The following is a 26,886-nucleotide window of genomic DNA, read 5'->3' on the forward strand; positions in this document are numbered from 1 at the left end:
AGTATAGGGTAATACAGCAGTTATCAAACTTTTTGGTCTCAGGACCCCTTTACATTCTTAGAAACTTAGGATCCTCCTCCCAAAAGCATTGGTAGCCTCAGGCTGTCTCTACTGATATTTACTGTATTAAAAATTAGAACAACTTAGTATTATGAAAATAGGTTTGACTTTGTGTACCCCCTGAAAAGGTCTCGGAGACCCTCATCCAGACCACACTTTGAGACAAAACTGTGGGTTATTAGAAATAACACTCAATCAATGTCCAAGTCTTCTGGTCTAAATTCATTCCAAATTACAACAGCTCTTACACTTCTCATTAAGCTAGGGGAGAAGCTGTTCACATGTCATACTTTGAACATGCCCAAAATGTATTTCCTTCTCACCTTTATCACTTAGATCCTACTCTTCTTTAAGATTCAGCTCATGTACCAATTCCTATGGAAGGCCTTTCCTACACCACCTAGCTGTTAGTATAATTGCTCTCCAGTTTCTAGGTATGTGCTTATCTGTTGACATCTCATAGCTCTCCATCCGCTCTCTACTCCTGAGAAGGTAATTTCCTTGAGGGTAGAAAATGTCTTTTTGTTTGTTTCATAATCCTATCTCTTGTGTTTTGTACATAGTAGATGCTTAATGTTTATATTGGACAGAATGATCATGAATGACTTGGTCAGGGCTCTTCCCTTTCCAGGATTGAGTGCGAAGTACTTCTGGAGATAGCTAGCTGCCTGTTATAGCACTTCACCTTAAAAAAATGGAAATGGCATAAAATTTAGCCTTCTCAGCAATTAAATGCCTTTGGTGCACTGAACTTGAAGAGTCATGGCATCTACCCCACCCTGACACAAAGGCTAGGACGAAGTTTACATTGCGATTACAAGATAGTCATGTGCAGTAAAGTATTAATAAATACTTCATTTAAAAAATGATGATAAATGATGTAATGGTGACTGGTTACAAGTCTCATTCTATAGGTGGTAATCTTCAAGGGTGTAGTAGTAGTAGTAGGAGGAGGAGGAGGAGGAGGAGGGCCAGGGCACTGAGTTATAGAAGCAAAAAAACCCCATAAACATGATGTTCTAGGAAGAAGGTGGCCAATGGTCACATGAAAACCCATCTGTGGGAGGCAAAGAAAACCCTCCTCTATTTTCGAAAGCTTGGTTTGCTGACTGTCTCTCATCGGGCAAAATGCCTTCTAGTTATCTTTAATCTTGTACCTTGGAATCTCCCCCATTCATCTGCTTAACTTATTAAACAGGAAGTAAATATGAGTTTAAGGAGGTTACTATAGGACAATAATCACAGAATCCAAAGTTTTGGAGATCATGTAGTCCAAAGGCGACCTGGTTAGTGAACTCCCTCTACAAAATCTCCCATGAAAAATCACCTAAATTCTACTGTCTAGGTGGCATAGTGGATAGAGCATTGAGCCAGGAGGCAGGAAGACCAGAGTTCTAATTTGACTTTACAAGCTTTGTGACCCAGGCAAATCACTTGACCTCTGTTTGCTTCAATTTCCTCAACTGTAAAATAGTGCCTTCTCCATAGCTTAGCATAGTGCTTAGCACATTTTTTATTGTTATTCAGTTGTTTTCCATTGTGTCTGACTCTTTGTGGCCCCATTTGAGGTTTTCTTGGCAGAGATACTAGAATGGTTTGCCCTTTCCTTCTCCAGCTCATTTTACACATGAAGGAACTGAGGCAAAAAGGGTGAAGTGATTTGCCCAGGGTCACACGGCTAGTGTCAGAGGCCAGATTTGAACTCCAGAAGATGAGTCTTTCTGACTCCAGGCTTGACACTCTATATACTGCAACACAAAGCTGCCCTGCCTGGCACATAGTAGGCATTTAATAGATGCTTGTTCCCTTGTTTCCCTTCCCTTCTCCTTACTATACTATTTCCAGCTCATTACTTTTCCATTTGAGCTTCTGAAATTCTTTGATTTTAGTGTCACTTGAAGGTATTTATTAATATTTGTCCTTAAGGGCCAAAAACTAATGGAGTTAAATTTATCTGGCTTGTATTTGCACCTATTCTATTTAGATCGGACAGTGAGGGTGAGGGGTGGGGTTGGGGGGTGGTTCCATAATAAGGAATCACATGTGTCAGCCTTAGCTCTTTGCCCATAGGAAATTAATCATCTTGTCGACTCACATCTGATAAGCCAGAGAAGGATTCCTGAGGGTGGAAGTAAAGGCTCAGAAGTCATCATAATGTAATCTCCTCTAGACAGAGAGTAGTACAAAGAGCACAGACCTTGGAGAAATGAAATCTGGATTTGTGCTCTGCCTTTGTCACATACTCGCCATGTAACCCTGGGCAAATCGTTCACCTTTCTAAGTCTCAGTTTCCTCATGACTAAACCGGAGATAACAATTCTGGTACCACCTTGTGGCATGGAGTTGCTGTGAAGTAGATTGAGTGCTAGACTTGACATTAGGAGACCAGGGGTCAAATCAGTTATTTCAAATCCAACAGGAATTAATGAATTGCCTACTATGCACTGTGTTAGTCTTCTGGAGTAGGGGCTTGCTCTGTATTTTGGAATAAGGCCTATCTATTTCCTGCCTTTATGGTTGGAGTTTGGGATTTAGAGGTGGTGGACCTCCACCTGTTAGGTTTTGGACTTCATGTTGTTCCTTATTAATCTTAGTCTGGTTTCAAGGCCTATTTAATTAGTTCCTTTTCTTGATTTGGAGTGAGTCTTACTTGTAATTATTAATAGTGTTAGGTTATCCCTCTGGTACCCAGTCCATTGATTTTTTTCTACTCTATTCCTTTGCTGCTTCTTGCCCAGTGGTATAGTAAATAGAGCATGAGATTCAGGATCAGGATGACCAGGATTCAAATCCTGCTTCAAATACTTTAGCTGTGTAACAATGGATGAGCCAAATAACTACATTTAGCCTCAGTTCTCTCTGCTGTAAGATGAGGATAAAAATTACACCTACCTAACAGTGTTGTGAAAATCAAATGAGATAATGTGTGTAAGAGCACATGGCAAATCTTAAAGCACTATACAAATGTTAGCTATTATTACATATTGTTGCCTTTTGTCTTTCTTTTGGTCTTGACTCTTGCTATATGCACAGTAGGACAGTTTGAAATATTCCTGAATTGATCCCAGAGTTATACCAGATTGGTTTCTGTGAAAAGTGGTCTGCTTTTTTATTTGCATCTCAGGCAATATGATATAAGAAATAGCCTTGGAGTCAAGCCCTGCCCCCTGCTTTGTCTATATACCCTTCATGCCATTGATCCTCTTTGATAGGGACACAGCAACATGACCCCTGTGAAGTCTCAACCTCTCACTGGCCCAGGAACTAGAAAACTAAGGCTCTTAATTACAGACGAGTTTCTGATTTGGATTGGTAGAGAGAATTCCTTGGTGAAAATTTCCTGCACCAATGAAATAACAGGTCCAGACAAATATAATGCTCCCACAGGGTTATTCCCCCAACTTGAACTTGTAGGTTGGATCTCCTGGGGGAGGGGAGGTGGTGATAACTATCCCAGATTAAAGGTTCGTATTGAACATACACTGGTATATTTACTTTTACTCAGCCAGTAGTGTGTGTGTGTGTGTGTGTGTGTGTGTGTGTATGGTAAAAATGCTGTCTGTTCTGGATTTTCCTCTCCTAAAAAGAGAACTGGGTACCATATTTACAGAGAATATTTACTGGGGGTGGGAGTGGTAGGAGCCTGGGGGCCCAGAGGCCAGAGGAAAACAAGTGGTAGAAAGCCTTGAATACTATACTGAGGAGTTTAGATTGGATATAGTTGGTAATAGAAGGCTAGAGTTTCTGTTTTGGCTCTTCAGGATACACTCTTTTTTTTTTTTTACAAAGGCAACCAATTTTATTGAAATATAATGAGCATGATATTAAAAAGCTCCTTTCTCTGAGGTTAACAGCTCCTGTTACAAAGCTTTTCATTAACCTCCCAACCGTGGCACCTCCCCACAGAGTATCTTGTATTTATTTTCCTATATTACATATAAAATTATCTATGTGTATTATTTCTTATATGTTAAAACGTAAGTTCCTTGAAGAGAGGAATTGTTTTATTTTTGTCTCCTTTCCCCCAGTACCCAATGCAGCGACTGGCACATGGTAGGTGCTTTGCTGGTGGGACATGCTTATTGACTGCGTGACTGACTCAAATTTGAATAGGTACTGTAAAATCCAGTGATCTGCATCTGCCATGGCCAGAAGCTGAGGATCTGAGCTAAGTGAAATTGATTCTTAGTGATTAGTTCTGCTCTACTGACCCATGACACTGCCATTCTTTTTTTACTTTATTATTTATTTATGGCCGCTTAATAGTATTTCATTTTTTCCAATTACATGTAAAGATAGTTTCCAACATTCATTTTTATAAGATTTTGAGTTCCAGATTTTTTTTCTCCCTCCCTTCCCCCTGCCCCAGATGGCACGCAATCTGACATAGGCTCTACATGTACAATCATATTAAACATATTTCTACACTAGTTATGTTGTGAAAGAAGAATCTGAACAAAAGGGAAAAACCACGAGAAACAAAAAACAACAAAAAAGAGAAAATAGTCTGCTTCAATCTGTATTCAGACTCTACCATTTTTTCTCTGGATGTGGAGAGTATTTTCCATCATGAGTCTCTTGAAATTGTCTTAGATCATTGTATTGCTGAGTACAGCTATCAAAGTCGGTCGTTGCACAATGTTGCTGTTACTGTGTACAATGTCCCCCTGGTTCTGCTCACTTCACTCAGCATCAGTTCATCTAAGTCTTTCTAGGTTCTTCTGAAATCCTCCTGCTCATCGTATCTTATAGAGCAATAGTATTCTATTACATTCATATACCACGACTTGTTCAGCCATTCCCCAATTTCTAATTCTTGGTCGCCACAAAAAGAGCTGCCATAAATATTTTTGCACATGTGGGCCCTTTTCCCTTTTTTATGATCTCTTTGGGATACAGACCTAGAAGTGGTATTGCTGGATCAAAGGATACGTACAGTTTTATAGCCCTTTGGGCATAGTTCCACATTTCTCTCAGGAAAGATTGGATCAGTTTACAACTCCACCATACATTAGTATCCCAATTTTCCCACATCTTCATTTATCATTTTCCTTTTTTGTCATATTAGTCAATCTGATAGGTGTGAGGTGGTACCTCAGAGTTGTTTTAATTTGTATTTCTCTAATCAGTAGTGATTTAGAACATTTTTTCATATGCCTATAGATAGCTTTAATTTCTTCATCTGAAAACTGCCTGTTCATATCCTTTGAACATTTATTAATTGGGGAACAGATATACTCTTGAACAATTCATTTACCTCTCTGAAAATCTCTTTTCCCTTCCAAAATAAAAGTAATAATAAAATCTGCTTCCTACCACCAAGGTGCTCTGAGGGCCCCATTTAAATGATGTTTGGAAGAAAGATTCCATATGAACCCAGAGTGGTATTGCTCATGGGTCTCTCCTCTCCAGTGGGATAACTTCTTTTCATTTTCCACATTCTCTTTAGTTTGAGCCAACAATTTTTAACTATGATGCTTTCTTGGGATTAGAAAAGGTCTGTGCTGGTTTGAATTTTCTAAGAAAACTGGCAGAGCAAGTAATAACTACTGTAAGCCCAATCTTTTTTTTAAATAATTTTTTCAATTACAAGCATTTACTTTTTTTCTTCCCATGTTTCCCCCACCCCAATGAGAAAAACAAAAACAAAACCCTTGTAACAAATAATCAGGCAAGTAAATCAAGACAAATTTTTCATATTGGCCATGTCCCAGGAAAAGTATCTCAAATCCTTGTGTTAATTCTGTTCCTAACCATAGGCCTAAATGTGAAAGAGAAGGGGTATGCCTGACATAATGTCCCTGCATTGGGCACAGGGTACATGGGTGTGGGGTTGGACCCAAAATGAAGCTATTGAGTCTTCTTCTTGTTTTCATACAAGCCTGTCCTCTAAGCTATAGGTCAGATAATTGGGCTCATGCTGACAGTATTAGTGGAGGGGACTAGTGTGAGCATTAGACAGCCTGCACAACGAAATCCCTGAGGATTTAGGGGAGTCACTGGGTAGATGATTGACAAGTGTTTCTGGATTGAAAATTGGCTTAGTAATTGACTCTAAGCCCTCAATTTTTCTGTTTTCTAAATATAACCAAACCAATAGACAAGTGATAAACAAAAATTCAGAAACATATAGACACATTTCCAAAGGATAAAATGAGATAATTGTGCTTAGCACAGTGCCTGGAACATAATAGGTATTTAATAAGTGCTAGTTTCCCATCCCTTCTTGCCTTCCTTCTGCTCCCCTTTCCTTCCAATGAATAGAATTTCCAGGGAAATAAACTGAGGCAAAGTGAAGTGAGCAGAACCAGGAGATCATTGTACACAGTAACAGCAATATTGTAATGATGAGTACACCAACACGGTGGCAGTTTCAGTGGGCAGAAGGGGTATCACTTGAGAGACGTTTTGAAGGTCAAATTGACTAACCTTAATAACAGATTAGATATGAGGGATGGGAGAGAGAAAGGAGTTGAGGATAACGCTTAGGCAGCAAACCTTGGGTGACTGGGAATATGGTGGTATCCTAGACTTAAGAGAATAGCTAGAGAAATTAAAAAGAGGGGAGCACTTTGGGGGGAAGACTATAGAATAATCATAATTAGCAACTAGATAGCACTTTTAGGGGCAGCTAGATGATGCATTCAGTGGAGTGGACTCATGCCTGTAGTCAGGAAGACCTGAGTTCAAATCCAGCCTCAACCACTTACTAGCTGTGTGACCCTGGGCAAGTCACCTAATCCTGTTTGCCTCCATTTCCTCATCTGTAAAATAAACTGGAGAAAGAAGTGGTAAACCAGTGCAATATCTTTGTCAAGAAAACCTCAAATGGGATGATGAAGAATTGGACTGAATAACAAATAGCACTTTAAGATTTGCAAAGTACTTTACAAATATTATCAACATTGAACCTCCCAACTACCCTGGGATGTAAATGCTACTATTATTCCCAGTTTTACAGATGAGGAAACTGAGGCATAGAGATGTTAAGTGACTCACCCAGGGTGAGGCTGCTGAGCCTCATTCATTCATTCATTCACATAATAAGCATTGAAAGTGCTGCTAGGCACAGGGAACACAAAGAGAAAAATAAAACAATCCTTGCCCTCAACAAATTAACGGTGTTGGGGGAAAGAGCGTGTACATGGAGAAATAAATTTTTTTACTTTGTATATATTTTGTAATTTGAGGGGCATTAATGCCTCTGGGGGTCAGGACAGGGTCCTGTAGGAAGGGGTATTTGACCTGAGTCTTAAAGGAAGCTAGCAGTTCTAGGAAGTGGAAGTGAGGAGGGACCCTATTCAAAGTCAAAGTGACAGCTGGAGTAAATGTCCATGGATGGGACATGGAACTCTGTGCAACGGGACTTTCAAAAGGTCAGTATGGATGTAATGTAGAGTGTCTGAAGAACTCAGTGAGCCTGGGATGGCCGAACAGAGCCAGGTTGGGAGGAATTTGTGTTTTACCTATCTTAGAGGCAATAAGAAAGCACAAGGGCGTCCTGAGCAGTGGAGTGCCTTGGTCAGACTTGTAACTTAAGAAAGACTGAGCATGGCAGCTGTATAAAGGAGGGAGTAAAGAGGGGAGGGAATGACTGCAGGGAGATCAGCAAGGAGGTTATTGCAATAATCCAGACAAAAAGTGATAAAGGTCTGAACTGGGATGGTAGCTGTGAGTAGAGAGAAGGTCTTTTGCATATGGAGGATGAAGGAAAATTAATCCAAGTATGACTCTGAGGTTGCAAATCTGGTGCCTGGTAGTATAGTTGTGCCCTTAACAGAAACAAGAAATTTAGGAAGAGGGGAGTATTTCTGTAGAATCTCCGTAAGTATATATACCTTTTGTATCTCTGAGTTCTGTTTTTTGCAGGGATCTACATCAAAGTAGTAGGGTCAAAGAATGTACTTAATACAGAATAGCTAGGAAAAATTCTTGAGTTCCTTTAAATATCTTCAAGCCTATATGTAGGAAAATCAGCAGCGAGTTCCTCTTCCATTGGTGTAAATGGGACCATTTCTCTTTCTTCACCTGCTCAGCCAGACAAGTCTCAGAACAAGCATCTTTGACTTTTTCATCTCTTACACATTAAGGTTGGGTTGGCAAGATGAATAGAGTTCAGGAGTCTCAGCACTAAGTAATAGAATGTTATTGTTGGAAAAGGGAACTTGACCATTCAGAGCTCAGGCCAGTGCCTGGAAAAATGGACCCTTAATAAATGCTTGCTGACTGATTTGACTAAATCCAATCCCCTCATTTTATAATTGGAAGTCCCAGAATGTTAAGTGACTTACTTGCCCTAAAGTCTTCTGTCTTGTTAATACCAAAGCTAGGACTAGGACCAAGGTCTCTTGACTCCTAGTCTAATGCTCTTTCTAGTACATTGTACTGGCCTGTCACTTTCTTATTTGCAGTTTTTCCCAGATGGAATCTGGATTGGGGAAGGGGTTAGGAATTGAGTTTGGAGGGAAGGCTTGCTGTCTGAATAACTCAGGGCAGGGAAAATGCTGTTTCTCAATCAAACTGATAGCTTTGGATATTGGAGTCCCAGTAAAACAAGTAGTTGCACTCAGAGATACATTTTTTATATGTTTAAACAAAATTTTGAGGGAATTTCTTGGAGTCCTGAATAACTCTTATCATAAATAAAGATATGACAGAAATCATGTAATAATGAATTTGGAGCTTGAAGGAACCTTAGAAGGCATCTAATTCCATTTCACAATGAAGAAACTGAGGACAAGAGAGGTTAAGTGATTTATCTCTGAGAGCACAGGAATGACAGAATTTATGCCTAGGGTTTATAACTGCAAATTTAGCATGCTCTGCACTCTACTATGTTGCCTTTTGTAGGTTGGGGAGTAAAGAAGGTGCCCTCGATGGGGAAGGAGTAGGGGAAGCACTTTGTTCAGTGGTTTGAAGGATTCTGAAAAGAATGTGACAAATTTAAGGAAGGGAGCAGGTGAATCAGCAGCTGTGATGTAACTTCATGGAAAGTAAAAAGAAGAATGTTGTTGGTTCCATCCTTGGAGAAATGTAGCATTAAAACAAGGATACACTCCCTGGTCAGTATTAAGAAGATTGAAACCAAGCGTGGCAAGGTGCTGATAAGGATTCTTGTCTTTTAGCAACCATATAAATGTTTCTTTGGGAAAACCAATGGGGTAAATCAAAATAGATGCATTACAGAATTCACATTTCTAAAGCACTGATCCTTTTAGAGGCTTCCTTCACAACCCTCCATGTGAGGTAGGTAGAATACTATTAGCCTCATTTTACACATGAGGGTACTGAGGCTCATAACTTAGTAACACAACTAGTAAGTGTCAAGAGTCTAGACTCCAAGCTAGATTCCTGAACTCCCAGCCCTGTGCTCTCCAGGGATTTCAGGAACCATGGAAGTGGCAATGAGATTTCTTGCCTTCTATACCAGTAGCTGCTGCAAAGATAGCATATGACTTAATAATTTCCCCCTCTTCTACAGGTTTGAATACTGGTGCTTTCTATGCCTTATCAACGTCACTGAGCCGCGTGGTGATCTTCTACTTCCCAGTAAGATATTTGCTCATGGATGCGTTTGGGTAGTTAATGGGCTACTTAGTATCTTCTCCAAATTCTTCTGTGACTTAGTTTCTCCATAGTTAAGGTAGGACCACTGAATTCTGGAAATGGGAGCATAAGTGTTGGTACATGAGGAGCACCTCTTCTGAAAAGGCTGGGATAGAGCCACTGTTCCTGCTGCATCATAACACCTGCTGCTGGAACAACATGAAAATGGAGAAATCTGTCTCTTGTCTCTGCTTAACCGACACACTGGTAGCTTCTCTGGACAGCTGATTTTCTAATGGAGAAGATTACTTATTTCTGTCTTTAGTCTCAAAATCCTTTGATCTATATGTTGCTCCTGGTTGCTCCCAGATCTGAGTGTGCATATGTGTGTGTGTGTATGTGTGTCTCAGGGTGAAGAAGTGAATGCTGGAAGAATTGGCCTGACCATTATCATCACAGGAATGGTTGGGGCTATGATCTCAGGCATCTGGCTGGATAAAACTAAAACATACAAGTAAGTCTCACTTATTCTTTAGGCATTTCATTAATGGATACTCTGCCCTGGGGGTAAGAGTAAGGAGGGGGATGTAGGCAGTGAAGGGAAAAGTCAGAATAAGGCTTCCCTTCCTGCTTCTTGAGCAGCTGCATTTAAGGGGAGGAGGTGGAAAGAAAGAAAAGGGAGGGGAGGCAGGAAACAGGCCAATAATTGAAATTTATTTCACATTTTTCTGGCCTGAGTTTTCAGAGGAGGTATTTTGGTCTGTGTGCCATAGGAGTCATAGATTTAAAGCTAGATGAGACCAGCAGACCAACCGAAACCCAAAGAGGTTAACCAATATGCTTAAGGTTATACAGGCATGGCAACGGGAGGCTAACAATAAGTGGCAGACTCAGGATTTGGAGACTGAAGAGGTTCTTAACCATTTTTGTGTCATGGACTGTTTTGGCTTCTGGTGAAGCCTATGCTTGCATCCACGAGTGTATAGATTTAGAGGTTTAAGGAACTTTAACTTAATTTCTTCACTTTACAGATGAGGAAACTGAGGTCTAATTGAGAGGTTAAGTGACTTGTCCTAGATTACATAATTAGCAAATGCCAAGGTCAGGATTTGAACCCAGGTCCTCTGACTCCAACTCCAGGATACTTTCCACTGCTAATTTCTGATAATTTTTATCATATTCCTTTGTCTTTATCACTATAACTATATTCCAAGTGTGTAGAACAGAGGTTCTCAACCATTTTTTGTGTCATGGACTGCTGGAGCTTCTGGTGAAGCCTATGGACCCCTTTTCAGAATAATGTGTTTTTTTAAAAATACATAATATAAAATGCATAGAATTACAAAGGAAACCAATTACAGCTATCAAAATATAGAAACCATATTATATATGTGCGTGTGTATATGTGTGTACACATACACAGATAGATAGATAGATAGATAGAAAGATAGATAGATAGATAGATGGATGGATAGCTATCAATATTTTTTTAAAGGTCATGAACTCCAGATTTTAACCCTTAACCTAGTGGGTTGAACCTCCTCAGCTTTTTCTTTCTTTTGAATCTGCCCACAGAGCAGGACAGTACTAGGTACACATGGCACGCTGCTCAGTGTACATTGACAGACAGAACCAACTATAGCTTGAAACTCCCTGGGAACCCTGGAAAGAGATGGCAGCAGCAGCTGGGGCCTCTAACAGTTCCTGCTTTCTGTAGGTTATAAACAGTGCCAGATTCATGGACTAGCTCCTGTGTGCTGGTAGTCAGACCAGGTAGTTTGGTAGCAGATGGGGCTAAACTTGGGATCAAGAAACCTGAGTTCAGATCTGGCTTCAGACACTGTGTCTGACTCAGTTGTAAAACAGGAATAATGACAGCACCCACCCTGCAAGCATAAAATAATATTTGTGAAGTACTTAGCACAGTGCCTGGCATACGCTCCCCCTTTCCCCCTCCCTTTTCTGCCCTAAAATGAGAGAGGGACTGGTGACACTAAATTGCTTGTGATGAAGCTTGGCAGCAGCCCCTCACCTCTCTTGCTTACTTGCATTATCAGGGTGGCACAAGGGTGGGGGGCACTAGCTACTCCCTAAGCAGACTATTGTAGCTTCCTCTTTCCAGGTAAGACTGAGGAGAGAATGAGATCTTTGGGCCTCAGCACCACCCCCAAGCCACTGGGCCTTGACACCAGATAATTAGCACTAATTATAGAAACATACGCACATATTTACTTCCATGCACACATATATGTGTGGGTGTATTTGAATTGTGCCTGTGATTTCATCTGCATAGAGAATTTCTTGATAAAAAAAAGCAAACCCATGCAGATCAGCACCTGCTCTTCAATTTAGAATTGTCTGGGACAGTGGGAGGTGAAGTCATTTGCAAGAAGGGCAACCCTGTGGTAGGAAGTGTTAACCCAGTAGAGTGGTCAGGTCTATGACATGCCCCCTGGTTTTATTCCAGAGCTTCCCCTCAAGGGAACGTTTGGCCTCAGGGAGCTGAGAACTATATTATGCTGGTTTGTCTTACTTCACTTTACACTTGATCCCCTATCCTCACACTCCAACCCACTTGTGGAACTTGGTCCTAGAAGAACTTAAAAATGATGTTACCATGTTCTCCCACTGTCACCCCCCTCCTTCACCCTCTCCTCCTACTGTTCCCAAGTAGAGAACCCTACTAGATCCCTAGATCAATCCATCATCACCTCTCACCTGGACTCCTCTAGTAACCTTCTTTGCCTCATTCTGCCCACAGTAGATTGAGTATCCTTAGGTACACAGATTAATTTTCTAGTTGTGGTGCTATAACCTCCTGATTCTTCTCTTACTTATCAGAACTCTCCTCAGTTTCATTTGTTGGGTCTTCATCCCAATCCTATCCACTAATCATGGTTGTCTTTGTCCTGGATTCTCTTCTCTTTTTTATACTCTCTCATTTGGTGTTCTCATCAGCTTTTAAGGGTGCAATTACCATCTTGGTGCAGATGATTCTTAGCAGTTAGTATAGGGTTTGGTGTATAGAGTCTAAAAAATGCTTGTCAACTGACTACCTGATGAACTTGTGGGAGTGCTGAGAATAGTGGTCCCACTGTACTATTTATGCATACATGGCTATTTTTTTTAAGTGGAAGGGTTAGTGGGTAGGGATGGAAGGAATGGAAGGGGAAGAAGGCTGTTCGCTCCCAGCTGCTTCTGACTGCTCGGTGGATTCTATTTCTGTGGTCACAATGCTTAACAGCAACGAAAAGCTTCTTTCAGAACTGCCAAGGCAACCAAAACTCCTTGAATCAAATGTCACTTTAATCTGAATCGACAAGAGCTGTGTCCTTATTGATGCCCTTGAGTATTTCTGAGCCTTTGGATAAATATTATAATAGGACTCCAAATGTTTTTCAGACAAGAAAACTGATGGGGCACGAGAAGTGTGCTAGGAAAGAGATGAGGGTGTTTGCAGGAGCACTGGGGCTTGTGGTGGCATCAGGCAAGGTTTTCCTGTTATCACAGGAAGAAATAAGAAGGACAAGAAGCAGGTGTGAGCAGAATCATAACTCACAACTCTGGCACCTGGGAAAAGAAGCATTAAATGTGCCCTCAAATTACCTTATTATTAGTGATGTGAAAATAATACAAGAATTAAGCTAAATTAAGTGGAATAGGGAGAAATAGTTACTACCAGTGGCCTAATGGGTACAGACTCAGAGTGGGAAGTGACCTCAGGATGTGTGTATCAAATGAGATATTTGTAAAGTGCCAGGCACATAGTAGGGACAATATAAGTGCTAGTTGTTGTTGCTATCTAGTCCTACCTACAGAATTTGGGGGTCCATGCTCTTTCTGTTTTACCCTAGGGGTCTTGGCCAAGCAAGGAGAAGGGAGAGTGGCACTGAGGATTTTTAAGGCAGTAAAGAGGTTGCTTATCCTAGAGAGAATGGAAGGAGGGAATTGACTAAAGGGGGGGGCACAAAGGTGAATCAGGTTTTTCTTTAAGAGAGAAAGGGAATGAAGAAGTTCCAGGGGTGGGGGACCTGCAACCTCAAAGCCACATGTGGCCCTCTAGGTCCTCAAGTGCAGCCCTTTGACTGAGTCCAAGTTTTACAAAACAAATCCTTTTATTAAGGGGATTTGTTCTGTGAAGTTTGGATTCAGTCAAAGGGCTACACTTGAGGACCTAGAGGGCTACATGTGGCCTCAAGGCCACAAGTTCCCCACCCCTGAACCTTTGTCTTCTGCCTTATCAGTTTGAGATCTCAGTCCCCTCATCTTTGTCTATCATGCTAAAGGAACAGTTAAACTAAGTCAAACAAATGAGCATTTCTCAAGCACCATGTGCCAGACACTGTGCTAGGAATACAAACAGTAGCCGAAGGAAAGACAGCCGCTGTCCTCAGGAAGCTCAGGTTCTAACAGGGGACGACAATCCGTACAAGGAAGCCGAGCAGCAGTGGGGATGAAGGGAAGGGAACCAGGTTGGGCCATGGTGGAGAAAGAAGGTCCAGAGAGTCAGAATTGGCATCTAGAGACGAAAAGGGGGTGAACATGGCTGGCCTGGGCACTTTCCTTAAAATGGAGTTTGGGGAGGAGCTGACCAATTAGAGGAAGGGGTATCAGACGCATTTGAATATTCAAATAGAGCTATGATCTCATAGATTCAGGCATATTAGGTGCAGTGGATAGAGTGCTGGGTCTGGAGTTAGGAAGACCTGAGTTCAAATTTGATTTCAGATCCTTGACCCTGACCTAGTCATTTAACCTCTGCCTCAGTTTCCTCATTTGTAACATGGAAATAATAATACCACATACCTCCCAGGGTTATTGTGAGAATAAAGGAGATCATTAAGTGCTTAGCACAGTACGTGGCACACAGTAAGTGCTATATAAATACAGGTTTTATGATTATTATTACACAGCTATAAAACAATGGCTTATTGCTATTCCCTTTACGCTTTCCCTACTTTCGCAATAGGAGGTCCACCTAATCTATTGAAGGCCTTCTTTTCTTCCTCCTGATATTGTAATTTGGCTGTTCACAAATAAGTCCTTATTTTGGCCGCGTGACTGGCTCCTCTTCTCATCATATGACTCATAAGTATATCTTTTACTTCTATTCTCCTTTTGAATTCCTCATTAGTTATATGTCTTACCCTGCTTCAACTCACCATGTAGTCCTCCTTTGCCCTCTGTGTAGGACTCATCCTTAAGTCTTTGGAGGCAGTTGGAATACATGAGTTAAAAGAAGAGACAGACTTAATGTTTGCACTGTGTAAATTTCACACTCATGGGCCCGGGTGTAGGTCTGTGATATTTTTCCCTTGAGATAGAGATGAAGGCGAGAGGTTGTAGGGAGATGAGGATTCTTATAGGGCTTCTATCCTGTTTCTCTAGTTTTGGAGTTAGGAGAGTAAGCCCTCTTTTGAGCAGCCGGCTAGATTGTCTGAAAAAAGAAAACCGGATTAAGGAAAACAAACTGCAGTTTGCTGAGACTATGAAAAACTATAACAGGAAGCAGCCTTAGACGACAGAAGAGGAACCAAAAGCAGCACTGTCACCCAGTGTTTGCACATGGCTTCTGGTCAGAATCAAGAAAGGAGAGACAAGACTGTCATAATCATAGGATTTGGCACTAAAAGAGACCTTAGAGAAGATCATTCAGTTCAACTCTCTAATTTTTCCAATCAGAAAATCAGTGCCCACAGAAGTTATACAATTTGCCCTGGGTCACATACTAAGTTGCAAAACTGAGATTTGAACCCAGGTCCTCTGTCCTGAGAGTCATTGTGCTTTCCACTTGATCATGCAGTCTCCTATGACATCTTTGCTTCTATAATGCCCATGCAAGTTGCTGCCATTTAACTATGGACGCTGGGATTGGTTGTGCTGGGGTATGGAATGACTTCTGGTTGTTGCTTTTGTGTAGGACAGGGCAAGGAGAGACGGTATTGTATGCACTCTTGCACTGGAATAGAAGCCAGGCCCCGGACTCTGTCATCTAGCCAAGTGTCACTATGTAACTGTCTTAGCTACTTGGCTTCAGTTTCCTCATTTGTAAAATTGGGACAATGGTATCTGCCTTTTGTATTTGATAGGATTGTTGTGAGGTTCAGGTGAAACAATTTACACGAGAACATTCTGTAAATCGTAAGGCGTGGTTAACATATTAAATATTATTAAAGATACTGAAAGGCCGGTGTAGTGTAGCGAATAGGAGACTGGCTTTGGAATCAAGATGATCTGGGTTCAAGACCCATCTTTGACAAATACTAGTTGAGTGAAGTCAATGGAGTTGGCTTCTAGTAGAACTCATTTCTAATAGAATTCTATTCTAGCGAAGTCAATTAACCTCTCATTATCCCAAGGCAATTTTCTAAGACTTTAACTTAGTGACGGATTGGCAATCAGAATTAGTGGAGGGAATTTCCATACTACAAGTTCCTCATATTGATGAAATACAGGTCCAGATTCCACTTCCCTTCTCTCTCCTGACTTTGTTGTTGCCGTTGTTCCCAGTCATGATCCCCATCTGGGGTTTTCTTGGCAAAGACGCCGGAGCAGTTCGCCATTTCCTTCTCTGGCTCACTTTACAGATGAGGAAACTGAGGCAAACAGGGTTAAGTGACTTGCCCAGGATCACACAGCTAGTAAGTATCTAAGGCCAGATTTGAACTCAGGAAGAGGACTCTTCCTGACTCCAGGCCTGGCACTCTATCCGCTGTGCCGTCTAGTTGTTCCCTTTTCCTGACTAGTTAGTAATAATGGACAAAATCCCATCAGTGAAAGTGGGCTGCCTCTGGAAATCTACTGTGTAGTCCCTGAGTTTTATTCCTGCAGGCAGGGAAATCTGGACCTAGAGTCAGGAACATCCGAATTCAAATCCAACTTCAGATGCTCATCATCTGTGTGACCCTGGGCAAGTTACTAAACTTTTATCTGCCTCAATTTTTTCATCTGTAAAATGGGGATAATAATACCACCTACCTCCCAGGGTTGTGGTGAAGATCATAGGAAATAATAATTGTAAAGCACTTTGCAGACCACCGTAAAGCGCTATAGAAATGCTGGTTATATATATGTCAAGAGCTCTTTTTTGAGCCAGTTCTTCCTTGAATTTGCCTTTTTAGAAAGATGTTACTGATGCTCCCGTTTACCTTCTTCCCACCTAGAATGCAGCATAGGGCTCCAGATTCACTTTCTTCTGTGAACAAGAAAATAGGAAGGTCTTGGTCTATGGAGGCTTTCCTCTCCCCAGTTACTAAGTTACTTGCCAATATGAGGAAAGAAACCCTTGAGCTAGGAGCTACATCTGTCAAATATGCTTCATAAGGTACAGGTCTGATTAGTACTCAACTAGAAAAACGTGGGGACTTCCTCCTGACTTTCTTGCCTCCTGCTTCCAGACAGACAACAGTGGTGGTTTATTCCATGTCCCTGGTGGGCATGGTGGTGTTTACTGTGACCTTGGGCCTTGGATACCTCTGGGTTGTGTTCCTCACAGCAGGCATGCTGGGGTAAGTTACAGCTAATATACTTTAATTGGCAGGTGATGTCCCCTTATCCTTCAATACACTGGCATCCTAGGAAGCAATATCTGCTTCTTCCTGCCTTCTCCAGTCTGTAATATGGACCAAGTGACCTCTTTGATGACCTTTACAAATGGGCCCTTTGTTCTGCTTGAATGGGTAGCACAAGTCAAGGGGCCTTGGGCCTTCATGTCCTTGTCACTTTGCTGGGATAGGGTCAGTACCAGGATACTTCCTTTTCAGAGTTCATCTTGGTGTCTTAGCAGCTTCGGGGTCCTCTGCTAAGGTTCTATTCCATGTTTATATGCTATATTTAGAAATCCCTCAGAATTATTTTGTGGAAATCACTGCTGAGAGATAATGGAAAACACTATGTCTTGTCTGGTCTCTGCTCCTCCCAGGGAATTCTCCCTACTGACCCACCACTCCTTCCCTGGTCTGTTCTGTAAGAAGTTAGTGCCTAATAAATGCTTGCTGGATCGACCTTGGAGATTCTTAGTCCAGCCCCTCTTATTTATAGATGAGGGCTAAGGCAGAGAGGAGTCAGGTGACTTTCTGGGTTACACAGGTGCCAGAGCTGAGATTCAAACTCACTTCCTCTAAGGTTACCTTGTATTGTCTACTTTGTATATATATCTTATAGATCTTTACTTCATATGTATCTTTGTGTTATCTTATTTATCTGCGTATATGTTCAGAGAGGATTAGCACTTCTGGTGTGAGGGCTTTCTGAGCCTTTTTAGGGGTGCTCATCCACCTTTGGAGTCACCCTGATTCACTGTGGCTCCAAGAAGCTGGAGCATGTGCAGAGGCCACCCCCTGGTAAAACTGTTAAGGCAGACGGGTTAAACCAGGGTAACTGACAGGCCTCAAACCTGTCAGTGAATTAGGGGGATGTTTACCCCAAGCATGTGAAGACTTCCCTTGTGGAATGGGTGGATGAAAACAATTTGTTCCAATAGTGAAGGTGGGTAAAGCAGGTCCTATGGAGCACTGAGAGTTTGGTCAGACATCAAAAACTCCAAAGTCATCTACTGCATCCTGGGACACCACCGTTTGTCTTGACTTTTTTCTTGTCACTGAACTCTGATGACTCTGGAAGAGATAGAGAGGCTGATGACTTTGTGCAACGCTGCCCCACTTAAATCCAATTCATGTTCAAGTCAAGATATCACCTTGTGATGTCATTGGTCCTCTTCAAAAACAAAGGATGAACAACAGCAGTATTCCAGGCACTTAGTCTTGCTAGGGAGCCATTCCTGGGGGAAACAGCAGTTCAGTAGGATTTGGAAATAGGAAACAGTAACCCCGAAGTTCTCAGCTTGACTTGCTGGTCTGAGTTCAGTCATCTTTGTGATTAACATAGATGTTAATCGAGAGCTCAGGCATTGTACAGGGTGTCCCTAAAGTCTGGACACATAGGAAAAAATGCATATTTTGAAATATTTGGAATATTAACAGACCTTAGCCCCCTTGACTTCTTTTTCTGGAGTATGCTAAAGGAGAAGGTGTACTCAATGAAAATCACAGATGTAACACACTTGATTGAACGCATAAAGAGTGAATGTGCTGAAATTGATGACAATGTGGAGTTCACGTGAATCTTGCAAAGTGCATTAACTTTTGCATCACAAATGATGGAAATCATATTGAAAATGTTATTTGTTAATATTCCAATTAAATAAAATGTTGAAAATTTCATTCATTTCTTGAGAATATGCATTTTTGCCTACGTGTCCAGATGTTAGGAATACCCTGTATATGCTTTCTCGCCTCTGCCATAGCGATGTTTTTCCCCCAGTGACCAAAAAGTATTAGAATTGACAAGTTGAGCTACTTCTGTTAAAGTCTCTCAGTTAAAGAGCTAAATCAAGGGTTCTCGATATTTTTTTGTGCATGAACCCCTTCAGCAATCTGGTAAAGTCAGTGGAGCCCCTCTCAGAGTAATGTTTTAAAAGATTGAAGAAATTGCTCACCTTCATTTAGAGTTTGCTGAAAATAAATAATTTTTTTCTTATCTAAATTCATGGACCCCTCAAAATCGCTGGATGCAGCCCCGGCTAGGTATATTAGGTAATCCTGGCATTGTCTGTAAACATTGATCCTTCCTTGATGGCCTGCATCAGAACTTCTTCCTGAATTGTAAGGAACAGCTGAGTATCTGAAGCCAGCTCCTTATTCCCTTTCTGCGTTATGATTGGGGGTTTTTGCCTCCTGTACTCTATAGGGATGGCTTGATGCCAACAAGGCCCTGGCTACTGGAGTGAGGAAGATGAAACAGAGAGAGCAGGGTGCTTTCTGGGCAAGAAGTAGAAGAAAGGGAGTGGGAGGGGAGAGGAAGAGGACAGAATTGTGCATACTTGTCACTCCTACCTCATCCCCTCCTCGTAGAAGCTGTTCCTATGACATTGTCTTTAGGTTCTTCATGACGGGGTACCTCCCACTGGGGTTCGAGTTTGCTGTGGAACTGACGTACCCAGAATCAGAAGGAATGTCCTCAGGCCTCCTTAATGTCTTTGCTCAGGTATGTCCCATTTTCCATTCTTTTTGGCTAGCTGTGTTTGAATCCCTCTCTGGATGGCTGCATTTCTTTCAGATGTGATAAAGTTGATTGAATGGATCGACTAAATTTTGTTGTTTGTTTTGTGTCCCCCCTGCCCCCACCTCAATCTTCTTCCTTTCTTCATCTCCAGATATTTGGGATCATTTTCACCATCAGCGAGGGCCAGCTCTTTACCCACTTCGGACCACTGGCTGGAAATGTCTTTCTGTGTGCCTTCCTTGCCTTAGGGACTCTTGTAACTAGTAAGTTGTTGCTGTTTTTCAGTCACTTTTCACTTGTGTCTGACTCTTCATGATCCCATTTGGGGTTTTCTTGGCAAGGATACTGGAATGGTTTTGCTATTTCCTCCTCTAGCTCATTTTTACAGATGAGGAAACTGAGGCAAACAGCGTTAAGTGACTTGCTCAGGATCACACTACTAGTAAGTGTTTGAGGCTGGATTTGAACTCAGTTAAAGAGCTAAATCAGGGGTTCTCGATATTTTTTTGTGCATGAACCCCTTCAGCAATCTGGTAAAGTCAACGGAGCCCCTCTCAGAGTAATGTTGTAAAAGATTGAAGAAATTGCTCACCTTCTGACTTCAGGCCAGATGCTCTATCCACTGTTCGACCTAACTGTCCTAACTAGTAAGAAGGATTGACCAAATGCCCAGGGCTTCTAGTTCTTTGGCATGATTGTAGAAGGCGAGAAGGCCAGCTAGTTGGGATCACTAGAAGGTATACACACACACACACATACATATGTATACATACATACACATACACATACATACATATATGTGTGTATATATGCACATATACACACATGTATATATACATACATACAGATATATATGTGTGTGTTTATATACGTATATACATATATACATATATATATATACATATACACACACACACACACACACACACACACACACACACACACAGCTAATCAAATTTGGGTAAAGAGTACACAATCTGCAGAAAATGACCTCCCTTTTGTCAAGTTTATTGGCTCTGGAGGCTTAGCAAGCATGCTGTTGATGGTTAACATTCCTCTGTAGGAGTTTGGGAGCCATGGTAAAAGGCATTTACATAGAGCTTAGAGATTGACGAAGTGCTCCATGTTATATTACAGCATGAGATGATTTCATATGATCCTTATAACAACCCTTTGAGGTGATCCCTACCTTCAAGAGTCCAACCCCCTCATTTTACAGATGAGGAAACTGAAAGTTAGAGAGGTTAAATGACTTGCCCAAGGTCAAGCTAGTAAATGTCTGAAGCACGATTCAAACTCAGGCCTTTCTGACTTGAGAATTCAGAGCTTAAATGACTTCCCCATGGTCAAAAAGCTAACGTCACAGGTGAAATTAGACCTGCAACACCCTTTGACTCAAAGTCCAATGCTCGTTCCATGGTTATACTGCCTTTATTTGTGGAGAAAATACCTTCTGCACTTGTCCGTGATAATAGCTCATTTAATGATTTTGTGTATCTCTTCTCCTCTGCTTAGTGTTCATTAAGGCAGATCTTCGGAGGCAAAATGCAAATGAATTAACTAAAAATGTAAGTATGTGATCTCTATATTATATCATGGTTAGTCCTGATCCTTGGGTTCTTACCTAGGGGCCAGGTGGGATAGAGGCAATAGGAAAAACCAGGGCATTTTGGGCTATTAGAATGAATGATTTTGGTTGTGTTTTGAAAGAATGATTTCAGAGGCTAGAGGCAGGAACAGTTCAGACACTATCAATCGATTACCCAGATGCTTAAGTGGAAAGCACTTTTCTTCTCCTGCTGCTCTTACCTGGACCTTTCCCTAGTTTCCTTCCCACAAAGGAATGAATAACAAAATTCTTCCTTTTCTCACACTCTGACCCAGCTTACTCCCAAATGACATGTAGCTATTGTTACAGTGTCTGCTAAGAAGGCTCCAGCCCCATGGCCTTCCCACCAGTGGGCACGTAAAGACAAAAACTTAGTTTGTGTCATCATCAAGAAAGTCTGAAACCCAGAGCTCACCTACCATTTGGTAGCATTTCAGAGTGTACTGCTTGGGCTGATGGATGGATGACATGGAGAGAGGCTGACTGTGACTATGCCAAATAAGGCAGAATGAGAATTGACAGGGATCTAGTAAATCCTCAAAGGGACAGATCAGCAAAGCAGAAGCAGATTGGAGGTAGAAGTGGGAATAAATCTATTAGTAGGAAATTATGCCCATTTCTTAAAATCAGCTGTAACCAAATTAAGAAAAGGTACAATACAGTGTCTAGGACAATTAAAAAGAGGATTGTTTTTTGGAGTTCTGAAGGCGAATGTTAGAATGAGTAGGCTCCTGTTGGCCTTCGGTGATGCAATGGGCACATCATCAGACCTAGACTCAGGATGATCTGAGTTCAAATTAATCCTCATACACTTACTAGCTGTTTGGCCTTGGGCCTGTCACTCCACCTGTCTGCCTCAGTTTCCTCATCTGTAAAATAGGGATAATAATCACAACTACCTCCCTGGGTAGGATCCCTGTGAGGATCAAATGAGGTAAAGTGCTCTGCAAAACTTAAAGCAGTATACACATGCTATCATCATCATGATTATTGTTACTTTATCTTACATCTACGGGGGCGGGGGGCAGTGGCAGCATGAAGGAGAGAGGTCACAGTGCCCTCAGATGGTATTACCAGTCTCATCCTTAGAGCCTAACCCTAAAACCTAAACTTGGTCAACTGACAAGCATTTCTTACATGTTCACACGTGCCAGTGTCACTGCATGGGCACTGGGAAAACACATTATTAAAAATGAGGCTGTCATCGTCCCCAAGGAACTTACAGGTGGCGGGGGCGGGGGGGGGGGTCACGTGGAGCTCATTTCAGCAGAAAGAATTTGCCCTGAGAGTCGTATGATAATCATTGTTCAGAGCTGAAAGCACGGTGCCTCGCACTGAGGAAGTCATTGCCTAGCTGATGCTTGCTTGATGACCTTTGAGGGTCTTGGTCGGCCCCTCTTATTTGTAGATGGGGAAGCTAAGAGAGGGGTCATGTGACTTGCTGGGTTTCACAGGTGCCAGAGCTGAGATTCAAGCTCGCTTCCTGGAGGCCTTCCCTCTGAGGTTACCTTGTATTGTCAACTTTGTATGTATGTTATAGATACCTTTATTCCATATGTGTCTCTGTATGTATTTCATTTATCTGTGTGTATGTTCAGGGAGGATTAGCACCTTTGGTGTGAGGACGTTCTGAGTCCTTTTCAGGGTTGCTCATCCACCTTTGGTACCGCCCCCCCCCCCGCCCTGATTCACTGTGGCTTCAAGAAGCTGTAGCATGTGCAGAGGCTACCCCCTGGTAAAACTGTTTGGGCAGATGGGCTAAACCAGGTTGAGAGCGACTGACAGGCCTCAAACCTGTCAGTGAGTTACCATGTGAAGACTTCCCCCTATGAAATGGGTGGATGAAAACAATTTTTTCCAATGGTCATGAAGGTGGGTGAAGCAGGCCCTATGGCGTGCTTAGAGCAAGGTCATCCACTGCATCCTGGGACATTGCCTGTTGTCTGACTTTTTTCTTGCCAGTGAACTCTGATGATTCTGGAAGAATAAGGCTGAGGACTTTGTGCAACTCTGCCTCACTGTAATCCAACTCACGTTCAAGTCAAGATATTACCCCATATTGTCACTGGTCCTCTTCAAAAACAAAGGACAAACGACAACATGCACATGTACGCCATCTCCCAAAAATCACAGTGCGGGTCCAACATTTAATAGCTTATATTTTAATAACTCATTGTTCAGTTGTTTCAGACCCTTCATGACCCCATTTGGGGTTTTCTTGACAAAGACATTGGAGTGGTTTGCCATTTCTTTCTCCGGCTCATTTTACAGATGAGGAAACTGAGGCAAACAGGATCAAATGACTTGCTCAGGGTCACACAACTAATAAGTGTCTGAGGTCAGATCTGAACTCTGAGAGATGAATCTTCCTGACTCCAGGCACAGCACTCCATCCATTGTATCACCTAGCTGCCCCCAGCCCAAAAGAGCAAAAGATCTAAGGACTCATGAGCACCTAAGATTTATGGAGATTAGTTGATAGAATGTATTAAGTAATCAGGTTAAGTGTAAATGCATTGTATAAATGTATGCAATGGAAACTTTTGAGTTCTCAAGCTATATGCTGCGTTCTAATGACTTCCATGGTTCTCCTGGTTTGCTGCTGGGGAATCATGAAGTAGTAGAGACAGGAGAGACAGCTAATTGGTGGAATGTGACACAAAAGAGTTTATTTCAAATTTCTTTGTCACAACTACATATATTAGAATAAGTAGTATTTCTTATCCTGAGGGCCTGGAACCTCCAAATGGTGTTTGGGGACAGTTGCACAGGAATAACTATGGAGGCCTAAAGAGTATAATGACTAAGGCAAACCATAGAATTTTTAAATGGGGAGAGCTATTCCATTATCTCCTCAGTCCTCCCCCTACTCCTTTCTCCAAGGCATTGAGATATACAAAAGACTCCAACCACTAACTGATTAGTGATGGCCATTGTAGCATGATGAACCGTGTGTGTGTGTGACAGAGAGACAGAGACAGAGAGATGAGACAGAGACCCATGCATTACCCATGCAATCCCCACTACCCTTTCCTTTGCCCTGACTTAGTAATAATATTCATTAAACATTTCCAATTTAAAGCTTCTCCCTTTAAATCACCTCATTAAGACTCTTATCAGATATTCTATTTGACTCCCCTCTTGGGCTGTGGGGGCTTGTCCTGAGAATAATGGGGAGTGAAGGATTGGAGACAGAAAGAGAGAGAGAGAGAGAGAAAGAGAGAGAGAGAGAGAGAGAGAGAGAGAGAGAGAGAGAGAGAGAGAGAGAGAGAGAGAGAGAGAAATATGGAAGGGGGGGGAGAGAGAGAGAGAGAGAAGTAGAAAAGGAGAGAGGGAAAGGAGAGGAAGGGTAATGTAGGAGGAAGGGAGAAGGGAAAGCAGAATGGGAAGGAGAGAGGATGAGAGGGAAGGAGGGAGGAAGAGAAAGAGAGTGAGTGATGATTAAGTGCAGATGTGCCTTTGTTATGGAAGCATCCTTTGGGGCACTGGACTCAAGTAGGTCCTTACATTCCCTTTGTAGAGTCACTGAGCTGCTGTATACTCACTGCTGTGGAGCATTTCCCAATGAGCTTTGATGTCATGACCACCTTCCATGTGACATGTTTCTTTGGTCTTGCAGAAAATCCCAGAGGAGCAGCCCTGTCCGGACAAAGATCCAAATCAGTCGCTTGATGAACACTTCTGAGAGTGGAAGCACAGGAACCTGTGGGAAGCTGAATTGAGGTGGCCTGGCTTCCCCCACTGTGGTTGCCAGCAGGAGGTTCCTCACGGAGGACTTGAGAGGGAACCATCTAGGATCTAATGGCCACAACAGCAGGACCTACTCCTTCTAGGAGCCCCCTTCTAGGGACTTGGGACGATTTCGTCGGAATTACACTTTCTCCCTCTCTTGCCATGAATTAGTGGAGATGGTGCTGATAAAGGCCGGCAGAGCAAGCTGCAGTTCAAATCCTGACTTTGGATCTCTGCCTCTTCCCTCTTAACCCTCATTCTTCAATGGACAAAACCTGTAGAATCACTATGGGAAAGAAGTTCCTACAGAAACTAATATTCCTTTAGTGACTTTTTGACCTCTAGATGAAGCACTTTGTAAGGACTAGCTGTTACTTTAGGGAAAACAAAACCAAACCCAGTAATTCCTGGGCTGACCAGGTTGGCTACTGTAGACATTGGGAGAAAAGAGTAGTTGACATAGGCAAAGACACTTGGGACTGAGTTCAAACTGTTTAATGTTGGACTCCTTCTCCAAACTGCCTTTCCTCAGAGTTGGTGAAACCAAATATTGTATTTCAAAGACACTTCCTTTTGTCTATCAAGGAGAAATTATAGGCAGGGCTAAGAGCTTTATGGCAGTGAATGCTAAATACATCATCTATCCCCATGCAGAAGGCTACATTTGGAAACCTCAGATATTTGATTTTTTAATGGAAAAAAAAAGATTTTACACAGAAGCATCTGTGCAAATAACTTATGATGACTTCTAGCTGTACATGCAGAAAGAGGTCTTCACTTCACTCAGTCCAGAGCCAAAGGGCCCCTGCCCTAACTGAAGGTGATACCAGCAATCCTTTTTTGTTGTTCTTCTTCACACTGTCTTCACTTGCATAGCTCTCAGTCCTGAGCCAAAGGGCCCCTGCCTTAACTAGAGATAACAGTAATCTTTTTGTTGTTGTGGTTCTTCACACTGCCATGGCTTCCAACTATTCTAAGAAATTCAGAGCGTCTTCTGAGGGGTGGGTGAGAGGAAGCAGAGGTAAAGGTGACCTTTAAAGTAGGTTTTTGATCTGGGCAAGCCCCTTTCCTGGCATCCAACCTTCAGTTTCTATGCAATTACCCATGCAATCCCCACTACCCTTTCCTTTGCCCTGACTTAGCAATAATATTCACCAAACATTTCCAGTTTAAAGCTTCTCCCTTTAAATCACCTCATTAAGACTCATCAGATATTCTACTTGACTCCCCTCTTGGGCTATGGGGGCTTCTCCTGAGAATAATGGGGAGTGAAGGATTGGAGAAAACCCTTGCTATTGCCAAGTCCCTTGATCTCAGCCTGCTAAGAGCAGGCTATCCTGCAGGAACTCCTTGGACCACTGACCTTGAGGAGTTACCTTTTGTGTATGTATATGGAATACCCTTAGGAAATATCCTGTGACGATGCAATTTGGGGACTTTTGGGGGGAAATGGATAGGTGTTGTGAAAGGCATGAGTGGGAATGTCAAATTGTATCAGGAAAAGATATATATGTGTGTATATGTGTATATATATGCATATATATACATACATACATGCACACACATACACATCTTCCCTATGGAGAGGAAAATTCGTTACTCTCTTCAAACAGTTTAACAAAATGCTTACTGAATGCTGCCATATTTTACAATGAATTAATATATATTTAATAATTATGATAAAATATTGTAAGAAAATATATGATTTCCCAACTATCTTGTCCTTAGATTGGAAAAGAGGAATGGGTTTTGGGGAATGTTCTACTCAGATGCCCCTCATGGTGAATGGGTGAACCCTGGTTTCTATAATGTTTTGCCAATGGAGTGCAAAACCTAGTACATTTTACCAACTCACCAGAGCTTTCTTTGATATTGGA

General features: G+C 41.9%; 1 protein-coding gene across 1 annotated transcript in view; it reads left to right on the forward strand.

Annotated features, from left to right (window-relative positions):
* Positions 1-26,517, forward strand: part of FLVCR2 (FLVCR heme transporter 2) — an 85,229-nt gene extending 58,712 nt beyond the window's left edge. Inside the window, exons 4-10 of the mRNA XM_036735644.1 lie at positions 9,542-9,609; positions 10,017-10,120; positions 17,004-17,114; positions 19,545-19,650; positions 19,820-19,931; positions 21,184-21,236; positions 24,897-26,517. Of these exons, the coding sequence (XP_036591539.1) occupies positions 9,542-9,609; positions 10,017-10,120; positions 17,004-17,114; positions 19,545-19,650; positions 19,820-19,931; positions 21,184-21,236; positions 24,897-24,962 (620 nt within the window). The 3' untranslated portion in view covers positions 24,963-26,517. The remainder of the gene's footprint in view (positions 1-9,541; positions 9,610-10,016; positions 10,121-17,003; positions 17,115-19,544; positions 19,651-19,819; positions 19,932-21,183; positions 21,237-24,896) is intronic.
* Positions 26,518-26,886: the final 369 nt, after the last annotated feature.

This window comes from Trichosurus vulpecula, chromosome 8 (assembly GCF_011100635.1).
Source record: "Trichosurus vulpecula isolate mTriVul1 chromosome 8, mTriVul1.pri, whole genome shotgun sequence".
NCBI lineage: Eukaryota > Metazoa > Chordata > Mammalia > Diprotodontia > Phalangeridae > Trichosurus > Trichosurus vulpecula.